Here is an 18573-nt window from a genome sequence, read left to right on the forward strand (position 1 = left end):
CCAATGATTTCACTGATCTCTGTCATCATCGACTTCAGTACCTCTTCAAAACTTTTGCCACTCAGTTTTGCCACCTGCTTTATTTCATCTAAGTAGGACTTAGTAGCACTGCTACCCACCTTGGCAGTGTAAACGCTGGAGAGAGCTCTTACATGGTATTTCACACCGGGCTTCCCTTCAACTTCATATGTGTACGGCAAAAGATCAGTTAAAGCATCAATGGAGTTACCACTTCTGTACTCAACGATCAGGTTTTTAAAAAATTCTGAGTTTGGATCTACAACTGGGACGGCTCTAAAGGTACCATACTGCTTCAAAAAGTCAAGAACCCCTTCATCATCCAATGAATTGAGTGTACCACTAACAATTACTGCATTGGGGACTTTGATACCTGAGTTCAATACAAAATCCATCTTGTGGCAATAGCAAAAGATGTTTCAATGACAATACACACTTTAAGGAGGTTTCACTGCTGATATTCATGCACCAAAGAGCTCCTGGCTGGCTCGCCACTTTTGTAGCACTTACGTGGAGTTACATAAAGTACCGATGGATAATTACCAAAGTAATAAGCAATTTGGGCTAGTGTCAGAAGACTGAGAACGACTCTTAGAGCTCTGGTACACGAATGGCAGAGAAACCAGACAAACACAGTTATGTGGCTTTAAAAGTACTTTAGTGATGTTAAGCCTTGCAAAAGAAATTTGTAAACAACACAGTATTACAACAGGTTTTAACAGAATGTCAAGTATAAAAATTTCCCCCAAAGTAGCAAAAAAAAATAGAATTAAATAAAATTGTGCACAAGTAAAAGAATTAGTCTTTTTTAAGTCCAAATGGTACCGGTGGGGCCCATAGAATTCGTCTGACAAGGAGTGTGTGTGTGATTGTCTGTCCTACCGTACTACTTGTACAGTAGAGGATTGTAGTCCATCAATGTGCAAATGAGTGTGCGTGTACATGTATATCGTCTCCTAGGATCTTGGGTTGGCTCGCCATCCAGTGAACACTGGAACACTCTGGGTTCTGGAATCGCTGACCTGGTCTTTGGATTCGTCCCATATAAAAACCTGACCTATAAACAATGGCCAAATATATGTCACGTGCCCTTTAAGGATAACTCTCACAAATTAAACTAAAGTAGTGTCACAGTGCAGTAACTACTATTCAGATCAGCTATCATCAATTCAATCATCATCAGTTCAGTCATGTTGTACAACATTAAAATATCAAGTTTCAAAGGTCAAAGTATCAATATCCAAAATTTCACAGTATCAAGGTTCAATTATTTGTAACCTGCAGTAACATTAAAGATTATCTACAAGGTTGCAAACATGCAGGAATTATAGTCACCATATAATTCACTTTCATTGTAAACATTAATTACATCGATCAAAATAAACTCACTGTACATATATATCTAATCACAAATAAATAAGTATATTACCCCTTTTAAGAAATGGAATAATATGCAAATGCTTATCAGAAATTGAACAAAGTGCAAATAATCAATTTCAATAACACGTAAACACAAGGACTCAGTCCACAAATAGGAGTATTAAAATAGACGTGCTTAATCCCGCTTGTACCATAGGCCTACCAGTACAAGTGGAAATACACTAAAAATTACCTCCAAGTGTTCAATACTGAGTATTGTAAAACAACTGATTGACATCAAAATTTAAACAGGAAGCAGGATAGTCTGATTACAATTATCTCTCATAAAGTTATTTTTAGCTGCTTTAACCATTTACAGCTTTTCACATGTTAATGACTTAGTTAACGATCTAACTAGCATAACAACAGCGTTTCAGAGACATCGAACAACTGTACCCACACTCCGCACATCACGTGTCTGATTAGCCACATTTAGCTTACCGCCGTCGAGTGGATGCTCAGCATTTACATGGAGCCACAGCTCAGTAAACCCTCCGGTTTCACTCTGCCCTTGACAACAAAAGTGCAAATACATAATTTGTGAAAAATATCAGTTTAGATGGTATTTCTTTTAACTCGTTAGAGGTTAATTTCTCCAGCTTACCGATAACAAAAGTTTTAGTCCGTCTGCTCTGTTCGGCTGTAGAAGCAAGAGACTGAAAACTTGGGAGCTGGTACTAAGGAGGGACAAGAGCTGCCTAGAGCTTCACCGATTGGCTGACATGTGAGGAGTGGAGTAAAACAATAGGCTCTCATCAGAGCTCATCAACCCTCTGAGAAACTTAACCCTTGTTTGACCAGAGCATATCATATATAATCTGCATCCCTTCTATGTTTAAATAATTATTTTGATCTCATTTCACTTTCATTAACCGGGACAGTAAGAACAGAACAATGAACATTAAATGTTTTAATTTTTCTTCTCTTTCTGTTTGAGATGATTTTAGGAACTGGGTTACATTCTCTTCACCTGAATGTTGCTTTTTATACATTCTTGAGACTCACAGCGTCACTCTGTCCTTCAGGTAGTTGCAAAAGATTAGAAGGTTTACACAAGAGCAAAGAGATTCTCACTGCTGGTCACAGACTTGTTGCCGAAATAAAACTCAAGCAGCTCTCTCCACTTTCTGGGTTCCTGCTCAGGTATTTTAGTGCATTTTTGAAGGGAAATTGCTGCTAGAAATATGCATTAAAAATGCAGAAAGATTTAAAGCTGCACAGTTTGAATCCCTTTAGAAAGTGTAGCAACATTTCTTGTTAAATAAAAACATATCGGTGCAGCTGAAGTTAACCAACTTCACTTTGCAAAGGCTCAAAATCTGGAATGTTTTTTTCCACAGAATAAACCCACATGACAAACTGCATTCCCACAAACCCCGCTGCTCACACACTGAGCTGGAGATGGAAAAGTATCTGGTACACACATGAAAATTCACTTAAGGGGGAGAAAAAAACCCTCCCAGGCGCAGTCGTGTTTCTGAAGGCAAGGAGGTGAAACCATTCCACAGGCCAGTTTCCACTTGGAAAGTCGGGGTTTCCGCCCATTCTTATGGTTGTGCAAATGCTTTTGCACAGTTGCTGCCTTTAAGGAGATCTGGAAAGAGTGAGTGGGTACAACATGGCATCCCAGCATTTCTATTTGAGGGTAATGGGGTTGGCTGTACTGCTGACATTATTAGCTCTTAGAGGTAAGCAAAATCTTTTGTTTTTCTTTGGCTTCTTCTAAGTTTACATCTTTTACTGACTCGAGTGTTTCCAATACCATTAGGTCTTATTTCTGCAGCTGCTTTTTTTTCTTTTTAACTGCACTGGCACTAGTTAAAAAGATGCATTTCTTTACATTTGTTAAGAAAAAAAGGATCATTTTACTATATTCCACAAACTTAAAGTGCAATTGATCCCTTCTGAAATGCATTTTAGAAACCTGCAAAGTCGTCTTTGTTTTCAGTTCATTCTATTTTGTAAGAAGGTTCCACATAGACAGGATTTAAAGTCACTTTAAATGAAAAATCCATCTGAGCAAACTCACATGTGCTTCACATCTGCTTCAATAATCTTCTGTTGAAAAGCCTTACAAACACATGCCTCATAAAGAGCTTTTCTTTAAATAAAACAAGAGTGAAACAATCCCTGCATCTTTGAATCTGAAAAGGATCTCTTCTAAAATTAAAGTTTAAGTCTGAAGAATAAGACAAAGTTAACTAATACGCAGTGATCTAACAAGATATCCAACACTTAAATGGCCCTAACTATGATATGAAACAGTAATGTGAAGGTAAATAGCTGAGGAAAACACTATTAAAGTCATTCTGAAAAAAAGGGAATGTGCTTCTGCTTATTTATGGTTTTCCTCAAACTTCATGGTCTGAAGCACCAGCCTGCAAACCATGTGGTTTCTACAGCAAACGATGTTTCCGGACATGCATCACGCATAGTTTTAGGACTGATGGGTTTTAGCATCCTGCTGTACAGCCACCATGCCCTGGTATCGCACAATCAGACTTTAAAAACTGATCAACGTATTCAACAGATAGCTTTGCTTACAGAGGCTCATGCAAGCAGCTCTGTGAGGTTGCTAGGTACAGTGCAATGCTAATTTTTTCATGCTAAAATACACTTCATTCACAGATCACACGGTTGCTGCAGATTTGTCAGGTGTGCATCCATGACAGGAATCGCCTGTTCCGGCACACCCCAAAGGTGCTCTGTTGGATTAAGGTCTGGTGACTGTGGAGGTCATTTGAGTACAGTGAACTCATTGCCATGTTCAAGAAACCAGTTCGAGATGATTTGTGTGTTATTCCATAGCCATCATAAGATGGTAAACTGTGGTCACACACATGGACATTGTCAGCAAGGCATATTTTAATCAGACCACCCCAGTGTCACAGCAGAAATAGAGACTCGTGAGACCAGGAAACATTTTTTCAGTCTTCCACTGTCTAGTCTTGATGAGCCTGTACAAACTGTAGCCTCAGTTTCCTGTTCTTAGCTGACAGGAGTGGTATTTGAAGTAAGCTTTTACTGCTGTACACCATCTGCTTCAAGGTTCAACAGCATTCAGAGACGCTCTCAGTCATGCCTTTGTTGTAATTGGTTATTTTAGTTACCATTATATTCCTACCAAGTTGAAGCAGTTTGCCCATTCCTCTCTGAGAATGAATCACAGTTTATCATGTTAGCATGATAACATCTGCAAGGCAAAAAGGTTAAACCAAGGATGAAGTTGCTGTCAGGACTCTTGTAGGTACTCAAACAACCAAAGCTGGATTTTGATCATTTGATTAGTTGCTGGAACTACAGAGTAGGTCAGTAAATGAGCCAGTAGGATAAATCATCTAGGGACCTTGAACGTCAGCAGATTGATGCACTATTAAAGATGTCAGGAAGTGGACACATTTCTAATGATGATGGTTAGAGAAAAGAATAATTACACCACTGCAGAGCTGTGGAAATAATGACTAATAATGACTATAGTACATTATGAAGGCCAAGCTGCTGCAGTACTGAGAACATTCTGAATAAATCTACTTCTCTCCAACTTTATCTCGAATTATGCCACTGAAATGCCTGTACGGCTGTATTTCTGTGCATCTTCCGGTGTTGAGCTCAGTTTTCTGTTTAAATGTTCCGAAACAAACAAAAGACTAAGTTACAGAAACATCACCCAAATGCACGGGGCTCAATACAGTGCAGTAAAACGTCATCTGACTAGATTGGTTTGGTGAACTCTTGGACACGAGTGCTCCAAACATTGGGTCAACAGTGTGCCAGAAGAGATCTAGGAAGTGACCGCAGCACATTTATTTACATGCAAATTTGCCAGAAGCTGCTTTCTTTGGATGCGAGTTGGCAACTTGCCGGCTGAGTAAGCACAAGTGAAGGGTGTAAAACTACTGATGCCAACCAGAAAAACTGCTGCACTGCAAACAACATAAAGAAATGCGGACAGATGCTCACCAGCCACTTTGTCAGGCACGCATGTTCAACTGCTTGCTAACTCAAATATCTAATCAGCCAATCACATTGCAGCAACTCAGTATATTTAGACAAGTAGATGCGGTCAAGACGATCTGCTGAAGTTCAAACTGTGCATCACAATGAGGAAGAAAGTGATGTGAGTGACTTTGAATGCAGAGCAGTTGTTAGTGACTGATAGTCTGGTCTAAGTGTTACTGCTGATCGGCATCTGTACGATTTACAGAGAATGAACAAAGAAAAGATACATTATCTAGTTACCAGCAGTTCTCTGCATGAAAATGTCTCGTTGAGGTCAGCAGCCAGAGAATGGCCAGACTGCTTCAAGCTGCTAGGAAAGCAACAGCAACAAGTAACCACTTAAAATAACCATGCTCTTCTGTATGTTTGAGTTCACTGCACTCAAATGGTCTCTACACTCACCAGATCTCAATTTAATAGAGAATCTTTGGGATGTGGTGGAGCGGGATCATGGCTATGTAGCTGGCAAATTTGCAGCAACTGTGTCATTCGGTCATGTCAAAAAATTAGGAATGTTTTTGAATCTGTGTCATTAAGAATGAAGGCTGTTATGAAGGCAAAGTTTGGTGTAGCTAACAAATCATCCAGTGAGTGTGTATAAATGAATAGTATTTATAATTTTGTGAAGATGGCATCAGAAAGAAACAGACACCTTAAGCTGACTGGTTAAAATGTGTGGCTGTTTTAAAGATTAATTATATCTGAGTTAGTTGTTTTTATTATTTATCACCAGTCTAACATACCTGCCACGAAGAAAAGCATTTGTACTGCAGCTCATTATGTCTCTGTTGACTCTCCTTTACAGTATCCAGCGACGGCCACTTACACAAGATCTTGAAGCGAGATGGTAACATCCTTAAACACGTACCTAACATTGTCTTTGTGCGGCTGATAGAAAACTCAACAACATTAAGTATTTTTCAAAATACCATGCCTTTCTTACCCCCCCACCCCCTGTTGTGCCTCCATCCAGTGGCAGGAACTGGTACTGCAGCATCACGGTCCTCAGTTGCAGTTCCTTCTTCCAAAGCCAAAGAGTTCCTGGCAAAACTGAGCAGAACCAAGAGGAACCTTTGGGATCGCAGCAGACCGGACGTACAGCAGTGGATCATGCAGTTTATGTACATGGGATATGATGAGCAGGTGAGTTATGTTTCTTCTGAGAGAGGTCAACTTTAAGACTAACTTTATGTTATAGTAAAATACCATTACAACTATTCAGTAATGTCGGATTAGGCGAGTAAAACCAAGAGGAACACTTAAAAATAACTGTATGAGAGTAACACAAACACATACACAGAGAGTACAAAAAGTTGAGACCTTTCATTCATCTCATTTGTTTTTAAGACAAACATTTTCGGTTAAACACTGGTCTGATGGCTGAACGATGCTTGAAACATTCCTCAAAAGGCCAAATCATGAACAGATAAGTACAGGTGCAGGGCTGAACACACGACAACATGAATTTCCTCTCTCTCACGCACAAGCAGAAACCCACTTACAGCGCCAGATTCAGCTTTCTTCCAGGTCAGCGGCTCTCGTGTAGAACTCACCGGGGACCCTAAGGAGCGAAGGGAACGCAGAAAAAGGAGAGCCGAGTGCACAAAGTAGCTCCCCGCTGCCATTTCTGACAGCATGTGTTTCACCCCGCTACAGCAGTATTTCTCCAACAGCGCCATGTTGACACCTTGTGCTAATGCCATTTGCTGTTGCTTCCTTTAAAAGGCCAAAGCTGTCATAGCATCGGCCTTTTCAGCGTTTGCCTTTCATGCAGGTCTGTTTGCCACAGCTATGCCTGCTGACAGTCTTGGTGGTCATCTTATCAGCACCCTGTGCGTCTGCTGGCTTCAGACTTCTATTGAGTTTATTAACAAGTGACATCCGTGGTGTTTTTGTCTCACCAGAGGCTGGAGGCCGACATGGCGTACTGGAGGGACCACGCGCGTGCCAACGACCCCGGCCGTCAGCACCACTATGATGAAAACGCTCCCATTGCCCCGCGAGATCCTTCTTCTTACAGACACGGCGCTAATGTTAACTACGACTACTATTAACCACAGACACGCACACATCTGGGTGCATATCAGTCCCATCAGAGTGTGGTACATTAAGCAGCATTCATTCCCAGGAGACATACCCTCACTCCAACTTTAAATTAGGTGTACTAAAAGGAATCATTTGCATTATGAGCAGATTTATGCACTCACTGCATTGAGAATACAAGCACCAAAGGTTTTGGATCTTTCAGTTAGTCGCCTTCTATCTCTTTAGTCTCACACCTGTTCAAGTACTTCACAGGTATTCTGTCTTTTGTGTAGTGTAGCCCCTTGAAAATCATCCTTTGACCCCCTTCTTTATATATTTCTCATGATAATTTTCTCTCTTTCTACATACTAATTCTAAAATAATTTTTATTCATAGACATCCACCTGCCCGACAACTACAGCTGGTTTCCTCTCTGCCTTTACCTGTAAATAAAGACGTAGCTCTGTACTTCTTTGGCTCTGCCATGTTTTTTTTCTTAAATCTGACTCAACAGTAGGTGAGTGTCTTTAACCATCAACATCAAACGCAAAGTATTGGAAATATTTTATTAAAATAGCATCTTCACCCGAAATAATTAATCAACAAACACGGAAGATGTTGTGAAAAGCAAATCTGTAACCGTCTTTCTAGGTTTATCCCAGCCCTGCGGTGCGCTGCATGGACAGCCAACAGGGTGCCGGCACGCCACTGATCGAAGGACAAAACATCCAGTGAAAAAAACCAAATTCAGATAGCTTGTTTCTACAGACAAAACACAAAGTAAACACAAAGCACAGATGCACAGTGCAAGCTATTTGCAGAATTCTCATGTCGGCGATTTAAATAGCAAAAGCATAAATTCACAAAAGAAAGTAGATTGAGGCAAGTTTCTTGCCTTCAGTTTGTTGCCTCTGATTCTGGCTCGTCTGTCACACAAGCTGCAGTAAGGCGGCCTTACTGACACTAAAATCGTAGGTCCAGTGCAGGCCAACAGTCTGTAAAATACGTTTTAAGAGTAGGATGTCTCTGCTTGTCAAAAAAAAAAAAGACTCCATTTCCCAGAGTGCAGCAATCAGCAGTGTATTTCACAAAGCTGCACTTTAAGGAGTCTTAAGATCTTTGTGTTGAGGTGGAACAGTAAGGCTCAGTTGTGTCTGGGTCTTCCTTTCTTCATGCGGGCAGCTTTAGGTTTGGGGATGTACTGGTTGTTAGCCTGGTGCTCCAGCTCTCTGCTGAAGTACTGAATTGTTTTGTTTAAGCCTTCCTCCAGGGGCACCTGTCAACACAAGACAACACATCAAACGCTGACATACTACCAGGAGGAACAGGAGGTATTCGACACCTCGGAGTCGAATACCTTCCCTTAACCGATCATTTAGCATCTCACATCACTGACAGTCCGGCTAATACAGCCCCCTGTCATATATATTCACAGCCTGCACTTCTCTTTCCGAGTTAAGGTGTTGAATTCATAGGAATAATTGTAAATATTATGAAGTCACGGTGTGACTGGCCTTTGATGTTTTGGATGAATTCATTTATTTTTCCCTCAGGAGGTTAAAGAGGTAACAGTGAGATTGATACTGGATGATATTGAATGTAGCTATCATCTATAAGCTCTTTTTTTCCTGTTTCAAACTGTGCTGCCTTTAACTTTAATATTCCCTCCCTTCACCCCCAACCGGTTGCGACAGATGGCCGCCTCTCCCTGAGCCCAATTCTGCTGGAGGTTTCTTCCCGTTAAAGAGTTTTTCCTTCCCATTGTTACCTAGGTATGTGCTCATAGGGGGTTTTCTCTGATTTTTATGTATTATTGTGGGTCTTTACCTTACAATATCAAACACCTGGAGGTAGCTGTTGTTGTGTTTTGGCGATATATAAATAAAACTGAATTGAACTGAACATGCTAACTGAGACCTGTTAACTCTAGAGTCTGAAATGTGCCAAACTGATGGGAGGAATAGCTGCTTGGCTAAGCTCATCACTGATTTTTTCCCCGTGGCATAACTCCCCAAACTTCTGCTTTTATAAAGATTAGCAGCATCCAGCTGGTATTTACCCTGCTAATTCCTATCGACACAGTACTTTGTTTTCACAGGACTGCAAAGAGTTTCTTTTACACTTAATCGCAAGTCTATGTATAACAGTCTCATGTGTAAATAAACTTTAAATTATGTAACATTTTTAACACTCAGCTCAGTCACTATTAAAAACTTCAGGACATCAAGTATACTGATGGTGGAAGACAGCATGTGTGCACTACAAATATCTCAGAATAATCTCGGCGTGCGTCACACGTACCACCGGTTCCCAGCCAAGCATCATCTTGGCTTTGCGGATGTCGGGTCTTCTCCTCTGTGGGTCATCCTGGGCCTCAGGAAGAAACTGGATCTGGCTTTGGCTCACTGCGTGTGTGTACATGGTAGTGTTTTAAAGGACAGCAGGGAGGAGGATGTTATTGTTCTTCACAGAGCCAACTGAAGGGACTGTTTTACTTTTAGGGAACTACATTCAGTGCCAGGTTTGGCCCTGGCTGTTTACTATGAAAGTAAGTCAGAGACTGCAATATGATGTCACACTATAGTGACTGGTAATGTAAGACACTATACCAGTAAAACATACCAACCAAACAAACATGCATCTCTTTGCAGAGACCACAAAGACAAAAAAAGAAATTCCACCTTAAATAACCCTTGACACCCCCGAGGTTACGCCTGGTTTTGATAGTGCTGGACCAATCACAACTATTCATTCAATACAGAGTGTGTTTCACATGATGACAAACATTTCACACTGTGGTCTGTTTTTCCATCACTCAGAGATTTGGTGGCTGCAACTGAGTTTACACTTTTCCAATATCATCAAAAAACTAAAATGAAACTTCTAGACTTATTTGTTTACCACTGCAAAACAATGAAACACCTCCTTCTTGGTGTTTCTGCAGTGCAGGACTTAGATTTAAATTTAAAGTGTGTACTTAAGGAGTCATCCCTCCTCCTATGTGAGAACTCGATAACACAAGCGTCTTTTTCACTCTGCTGGGCACCACAATTTACAAAATTTAATTTAAAATCCATAAACAGTTTACTGAGGTAATAAAGCAGACATCAACACTCCTTTTCACATTTTTTTAATATATCTATTTTCAACATATAGATAGATTTTTTTTGGTGCCAACAAAGGAAATGCCCCCTGTTGGTCACAGGAAAGAGTGCAGGTTTAGGGCACTTCCACCTCACTATTCAGACCCCAAAGGTTCATCTTTTATCATACACTCTGTGGGCATAAGATGCTGCCAGACTTCCCAAGACACACTTTTAAACAAACCTTCCTTGCACGTATACACACGTTTAAAAAAAGAAAAGAAATCAGCAGGTATAACTCTCATGACTTATCGTTGTCTTAGAACTGCTCTGCAGACTGGAGCCTCTACTACCACAAATAAGTAACACTGAATGTTTCTCCCACTGAAAAACGCTACGTCCAGATGAACACTGAGTAACACTGATCAACACATGATATACACAACACTGTATCATCTGACATATTGTCACTTCTTTTGGTTATTTTGTCACATGAGGTCACTTTTTGCAGCCCATTTAAAGCTTGTGAACCTTCACCTGTCACCAATCCACTGGAATACACCTTACATCCATCAACTTATCACATTCTTGGATTCTGGTTATGACCGAGCAATCTTTCATGGTTCTCTGCCTCAGGCATGTTCTCATTAGCATACTTCATGCTGAGGCCCGCTGACATCCCCATTGCAGCTGACGCTATTTTGGTTGCATTTATGGTTAGCTGTGATTTGCTCCAAACAAGAAAGTGATCCTGCTTTTAAATGTCCTGCCGACTTCCTCCCTGTGAGGGCGACCTTATACCACCAGGATAAAACGATGACGAGGCATGAGCTGGTACAGGCCGCACAAGACTTACCAACAAGACTTTTAATGAGGCGAGCAAACTCCAATATAGTGTGCTCTTCTGGGTTTCCCTGAAAAACAAATTAATCCATTACATCAGAGTCAGCAAGTGTCAGACACACAGAATCAATTTGCCTTTCAATTTATGAAACGCAGCCACATATTATGAACTCACCAGATTGACTGGACTGCTGATGTTGCTGTTCATCAGCAAGACAAGGCCATTCACCAGATCACTGGAAAACACAGACAGGAGCACGCTCTATTTTTAATATGAAGGACACTTTATGAACATGCACAGATTTCTTTAATCAGAACACCGTGTATACGCCACGTGGCATCTATGCAAGTGTATCAGCATACCCTGACTGACACTTGTTTCACTCTCACTCTCCCTAACACACACACACACACACACACACACACACACACACACACACACACACACACACACACACAGATAAGACTGTCCAACTCTGGAAAAGTTAATTTAGAATTTAGCAGGTTAACAATCTGATATCAAAAATAAACACAGGGACAGTTAAGGGAACTTAATTGTGATTTTTGTTTCTATTACATTTAATAATATGTTATATTTAATTAACTCTGATGGAGCAGCTGTGTGATGGCCGTATTCAGGATGTACCCTGCCTCTTAAACAGCTGAGCTGGATAAGCAGTTAAGAAAATCTACGATGAAATAGACAAAGCAGCATGTTTGAACCTCACCCCAGATCTCAACTTATTCTAACGAGATACACAAAGTTTATTTGTCCACTTCCCGAACTGAGGCACAATTCATACCAACAGCCAAAGAGGAGTCCTAGACCTGCGCCGGCAGAAACTTGATGTGAACTTCTTCACACCAATGAATCTTTTAGTGCTGCTCCCCAAATTGTTCATTATTTATTACATTATTTATAAATAATTCTGCAAATTTTCTTTATAACTTCAACCATATTTATTACGGCTTTTCACCCAATGTTTCTTCCTTTGAAAAATCTAAAACTTGAGTTCATTCCTTTTCTCATCATATTACTTTATTTATTGACACAGTTACCGTTTACATAAACACTTTATGGTACATTTGCTGTTAATTTCCAAGGATTTACTTTCACTTAGAAATCCAACTATTTGTTTTCCTTTTGATCACTCACAAAGAAACTTCAATGCAAAATTGAATGCATGAATGAATGCTGTTTGTAAATTCTGTAAAAACTTTTAATAAAACATTTTAGAACTGAAATCATGAAATTCTCCAGTGTGCATCTTTAATTGCTTGGTGTGAAAGTTTAGATCTGATTAGCTTTAGGTGTTAGTTATGAAATACATTTTTTTCTGGAGGGTCAACTTCAAGAAAAGCTACCCAAAGACTGTTTACACAACACGAAAGTCATACAGGGCATCAGGTAAATGCTACGATCAGATACGAGAGCTTCAAATGCTCTGTGCCTCTGATCCCTGTTGCTCAGTCTGACGAAATGAAACCAGTAAATACTCTTTGAACTTACACCACGCTTCTTTACTTTATATTAAAATCTACAAAAGTGTAAAACTCTACCCACAAACATATCTTTCATACAGTTTAATGCCACCATGAACAAAAGCCTCACTCTGGTTTACATTGGCATATGTGTGTGTACAGAGACTGCTTAATATTTCATATTAAAAGTTATTTGTCATTATTCGTATTTTTTTGTTATAGTATTTGAAACAGGTGACACACAATACTGTGCAAAAGTCTTGAGCCACACTTCATTTCATTTATAAAGAAATGTTCAGTAAAGAATAACCAAATATAAATGGAAATAGAGTAGATAAGGTAAAAAAACAAAAAAAACAAAACAGGGTTTTTACATTACTAACAAGTCATAATATTTGGTATTAACTAATTAATTTAACATAGTCTAAACTCTCTTTGATGGCTTTCTTTAATTTCTTTATGTAGTCTTCAGGAACAGTTCTCCAGGCAGCTTCAAGGACATTCAAAGCTCTTCTTTGAATGTTGGCTGCCTTTTGCTCTGTTCTCCGCTTCAATAATGTCGAGGTTGGATCTTTGGGGAGGCTAATCCACGACTGACAGCCTTGGGCTACCCTGGCGAGATTTGAAAATGGGGTTTTCGTCTGAAAATGCTTTTACTGCATCATCAGTGTGTTTCGAGTCATGCTGAAAAATGAAGGTGTTGCCAATCAGCAGCTTTTTAGGTGGTATGAATGGTGTCTCAAAATCTGACTGTACTTCTCAGACTTCAAACACCACTGGCTGAAATGAGTCTCCACTGTGTTTTACAGATAGCTGTACACACTCACTGTTGACCTCTTCCAAACATACACAAGATTTACAGTGGCAACGATCGTGTGTCAGGCCTCTGCTAGACTTTTTCTGGTCTCTTAAAAACTTGACTTTCAGATACTGTTCGTTTGTTGTAGATAGTTTACTTTAGGCCTGCCACTTGACATATTTCGACAAGCAGTGTATTCGTAATATATTTGAGGAAACTGAATAAGTTTTCAGCTAAAAGCTCTTGTAAAAATACTATTTTATGAATGTCAAACTATGTTATCTTTATTATTATTTTTCGTAGACTCAACTAAAGAAATGCAAATTATGTGACCATAACAAAGTGCTTCAATATGCAATTTAAAATTATTTTTCTGCTAAGACACAGGATCATCCTTTGAATCAGGTGCCTTGTTATACATGATTGATTCATAGGTCAGTGCTGAGCATCTTACTAAATAAAGCTGAAAATACAAGAACTGGACTGAAAACGAGTGAAAAAGCAACAAATGTCTAAAAAAAAAAAACTTTGTATGATCTTCAGAAAGCCTTGAGAGTTATTGCTCAAGATTACTTCAAAAAATGGAAGGAAAGTTTGGCTCTTTGGAGCGAAAATAAAAATAAAAGGGGGTGTGGCTTAAGAGTTGTTTAAGATAATGAGACAATGGAGATCGATGAGAAAAATTGTGCATTTCAGGGATGAATATAATGGGTTTAATTTAGTAAACTTACCTTACATACTGAAAGGCTCTTGTCTGGGAGCCGGTACCGTAAACCTAGAAGAAGAAATAAAATAAACAGGCTATCCTTGAGTGATGAGCAAGCTGACATTGTAAAATGTCAAAGTCAAGGCCAAGGTTAGCATGTGTTACCCTGTGTAAATACCCTCAGAAGCAGAGTCCCCTTTGGACCTCTGGATGCATGTTATTCCCCTGCTCCCATTCCTTACATTTCTCTCTACTGCATCCATATTTGGTTTCAATGTAATGCTTTTAAACCACTTTTACGATGTCAAAGAAATTATGTTAAATAGGTCAGGATCTAGATTTGAAATAATAAAACCCCATCCTTTAATTTTCAGTTAAAGAAAATTATATGTAATATGAATATTAAACCATCTTCCATGTGGGACTAATCCAATGTGCTTTAAAATGATCCCGATGTGCCTCGATACTTGCAGCACATACAAATGAGGTGAAAGCCGAGCAAGTAAAAAACTTAAAATGCATACAGTGAGAGGTTCTCCTTGAAGAGCCTGAAGGATGAAGTTACTGACAACCCGTCCGTCGTTCATGTGCATACGGGAGCCGAATGTGTTGAAGATTCTTGCCACTCTCACCTCTACACCCTCCTGTAAGCAAAGGAGAACCGAGAACTTGTTAACTCTGAGGTGTCTGAATACTTTTTAAGGATCTCAATACTCAATCTTCACATACATAATCACCTCCACTTGTCAAAAATCAGTAAATAATCGAGGCCAAGTAGAGGATAGATACTCTGCTTGATCCCAGAGTGAGAAAGTTCTTCCTTATTTTAAATCCATGGACCTTCTTAAGTCACTCTCATGCACCACCACAAACTACTTCAGATGCTACGTGGAATCGTCTTTGGTCGTGTAATATGAATAAAAACATGAAAATTATGGAAATTGCTCTCTTGAAAATGTGGAACATGAAATTCAACAGGCACATCCTGCAAATATATTCAGTGTGGTGAGGATCAAGGACACAATGAGGACAACATGATGAAGAGGTCTCGAAAGGGCTGTGCGTGTGTGCTCATGTAACCCCGTCCCCTAAATAATGGTAAACTTCTACACACTCAGCAGGGTTACTTTTCCTCCACTACTCTCAGTCCATGCACCTCACCGAAGATGTTGGTGAAAACAGTCTAAGAGGAAATTAGTACACTTACGACAATAGACAATAAATAAGAACCATGAACAGAGTTGACAGGACTCTCAGGAATATGCCATTTTTAAGAAACGGTAGCCCTGGATATCTGTGATTCTATGTTCTGATCATGAGCCAGACTGACTAAATTTAAATTACTTGCAGCTCCATTACCTGTGGGATACCTTTAGGAACACCACCCATAATATAACTTCTTGGATAAAAAGAAGAAAAAAATAAATATGAATAAATAAATATGAATAAATAAATATGAATCAAAGCACAGGATGCAATTCTAAAAACATAATAATTAGAGATTTATAAATATGTACCAATACGTGCCAAATTGCAGATGAAACACTGAATACTTGCCCCGTAGGATAAATCATTAGTGCCAGGATGAGGCTGTTCCACCATTAAACAGAGTGAAAAATGACTCCAGTGTACAGACGAAGAAGACTGACAAGTTCAGACAAAATACCTGGAACCTCTAAACTCTGACGTTGAAAAACCTGCAAATTAGCATTAAGCTAATGTGGTCTTAGACACACTGTGACTGCATAACTGCAAATATTGAAAGATCACTTAACCAGTGAACACAAAAGTCTTAATGTAAGCATTGGTATGCATGTAAGCTACAACTATATACATATACATCTATATAATCACCCTCTTCTATATAAATAAAAGAGTGTGATCAAAAAGTTCTGGGAATGGGGCCTATAAAAATGAAAAACACCTGATTTTAATTTGCCTAATCTCTGCAGATGAAAGAAAACATCAACTTGGGTTTCAAACTGACCTACATTTAGTAATGGATCATGACTGGTGTTAAGAGCTGGATCTCCAAGCTAAATCAAAGACACTTGAAAAGGTCAGAGTGTTCAAACCTAAAGGCGGTTCAAGCCCAGTGTCAAGCTGTTAATGCAGAGTTTTGTTTGGCCCCCTGAGGTGTCAGAGTAAGAAAATTCACAGAACTGTGCTGAGTGCCAGTGAGCCTGGAGACTATTTTCGGCACACCAACATAATTTTCTCTCTCAACCTGGACTGATCCAGATGAGACTCCATGCAAATTTGCCCACTTCATGAAAAAAGAAAATTTGATTAGGGGATTGCCATTTTTACACACCACAGGAGACCCAGCTTCAGGGGACATAGCTACATTTTTAGAGTGAACATAAAAAATATATTAAAAAAAAAAAAAAAATCAGACGCACTGAAAAGAGCCTGAGGTGCATGACAACATGATGCTAAACAGGAAACCCGCCAAATCTAAATTCGGCACAGTTTTCCATGTTTAAAAGGTCCATTTCCAGAACCTTTTAATCCCCCACTCCTCATGTTTCATTCATATTTCATGCTGAACATTTTCTACAGGTTGTACACACTGCTTAGCCAGTCATACAAAACTGGCAGGTTTCTACCTTCAAAAATATTTCAAGTGAAGCTCCAGCTGAATAATTTTATTCACTTTCATATGTTGAAGCATAAATCTGATAATATTGGGGAGGAGGACATATTGCACTCCATCATTTCTAACAGTCTCCAACTTTTCAGCATGATTTCAGATACTAATGAAGAAACAGGAAGTTGTGCTCCACTACAGGCTGTACAGTAGTATACAGTACTGTGCAAAAGTCTTGAGTCACACCTCATTTCTTTATATTTTGCTTCCAGGAAGTCAGAGTTTTGTTTCATTTTTTTTTTTTAAATTGGTCTTGAGGTTTTGCAAAGTTTTTCTTTGGACACTGGCTGCTTTTTCACTCAATTTCAGTCCAGTTCTTGCACCTGACCATTTTCAGAGGAATTTCGTCTGTTAACCCTTAACCAAGGCATGAAGCAGTGTTGTCTATACACAACAGAGTACTCAGCAAAGAAAAAAATCAAATTGTATGTTTAGCCACTTTGTTACTAACAGCATGTTGCCTAAACCACACAAGGTGTTTCCTAAAAAACTATTAGCTGAAAACTTATCTCAACATGGTGTGCAGTGTGCCCTTAAAAATTTGATGAAACTGGACAAATTGAGGACAAAAGAAGAAGTGACACGCCCCAAATATAGCTGCAACGGATTAAAAGAAATTCATGTCCTAATAAACTGGGGAAAAATTTGCATCTGTCCCTTCAGTTAATCTGTAAAGCTGTAAAGACACCAAGGATAACTGAGAGAAAATGCTGAGATTACACAAGAACTGGACTAAAAATCTGTGTTTCTGTGACAAATCCAGATTTTTAGGTTTTTATTCAAATCACTGTCAATATGTACCAGAGGTCGTGAGGAGCGAGGTACAACAGTGACACTTCCTTAGACTTCCAACAGTGAGTATCTAACATGGTGGAGACTCTGTCATTCTGCAATTCATCCAGTGGAGTTTAAGTTTTTATCACACCTGATGGAAGTATGAACGCAGGAAAGTTTGGATTTTAATCCAATATCATCTGGAAAGCTTCTGATTGGCTGGGGTTGTTTTTTTAAGCATCACAACGATCCCAAACACCCTGCTGCTGGAGTAAAAACATAGTTGGATAGAAAAATCAGCCAGTGGAGCACAATCATAGTCTGACCTCCCCAGAACCCAGACTCCAACATTACTGAAGTAGTGTGGGATCATTTTGGCAGAGAACTGAACCAAAGCCAGAGAACTGAACCAAAGCCAGCCAACATCCAAAAAAAGAGTGTTGAATGTCCTTAAAAAAAACTATTCTTCTAGAACATTCGAACTATTCCTGAAGACTACTTAAAGAAATTATCAGAAAATCTGCCTAAGAGAGTGTGTTAAAGAATAAATGTGGTCACACCAAATATTGACTTCCAAGTTTGTACAACTGTAAAAACTCTGTTTTTGCCCCATATATTTCCATGTATGGCTGCACGTTTCAATAAACTATTTCCCAATTTTCCTGACAAAAAACAAAGAAATGAGAAGTAGTTCAAGACTTGCACAGTACTGTCTTTATGTAAAACACATCAGGCACTTCCCATAAGGAAGTGGCTGTCTGTGCTTAATTTAAGA

General features: G+C 39.3%; 2 protein-coding genes and 1 long non-coding RNA gene across 4 annotated transcripts in view; 1 reads left to right on the top strand and 2 right to left on the bottom strand.

Annotated features, from left to right (window-relative positions):
- Positions 1-404: 404 nt before the first annotated feature.
- LOC309690939 lies at positions 405-2391 on the bottom strand. The gene is made up of 3 exons (XR_014271832.1): positions 2042-2391; positions 1879-1947; positions 405-1075 (listed from the first exon to the last, which is right to left on the bottom strand). It is a non-coding gene; the product is annotated as an uncharacterized lncRNA (long non-coding RNA).
- Positions 2392-2862: 471 nt separating this feature from the next.
- Positions 2863-7929, top strand: ecrg4a (ECRG4 augurin precursor a). Its single transcript, XM_082507275.1, has 4 exons — positions 2863-3125; positions 6242-6283; positions 6410-6579; positions 7341-7929. The coding sequence occupies exons 1-4, from the start codon at positions 3056-3058 to the stop codon at positions 7488-7490; spliced, it is 432 nt and encodes a 143-aa protein (XP_082363401.1). The 5' UTR covers positions 2863-3055; the 3' UTR covers positions 7491-7929.
- Positions 7930-8013: 84 nt separating this feature from the next.
- uxs1 (UDP-glucuronate decarboxylase 1) overlaps positions 8014-18573 on the bottom strand; it is a 39269-nt gene continuing 28709 nt past the window's right edge. For both annotated transcript variants that reach the window (XM_082507273.1, XM_082507274.1), the window contains 6 exons: positions 14899-15018; positions 14400-14443; positions 11563-11623; positions 11401-11458; positions 9763-9866; positions 8014-8737 (listed from right to left, as the gene is read on the bottom strand). In XM_082507273.1, coding sequence (XP_082363399.1) covers positions 8606-8737; positions 9763-9866; positions 11401-11458; positions 11563-11623; positions 14400-14443; positions 14899-15018 — 519 coding nt within the window. In that variant the 3' untranslated portion in view covers positions 8014-8605. The remainder of the gene's footprint in view (positions 8738-9762; positions 9867-11400; positions 11459-11562; positions 11624-14399; positions 14444-14898; positions 15019-18573) is intronic.

The sequence above is a fragment of the Aulonocara stuartgranti genome, assembly GCF_965226115.1.
Source record: "Aulonocara stuartgranti genome assembly, chromosome: 16".
NCBI classification, from domain to species: Eukaryota; Metazoa; Chordata; class Actinopteri; order Cichliformes; family Cichlidae; genus Aulonocara; species Aulonocara stuartgranti.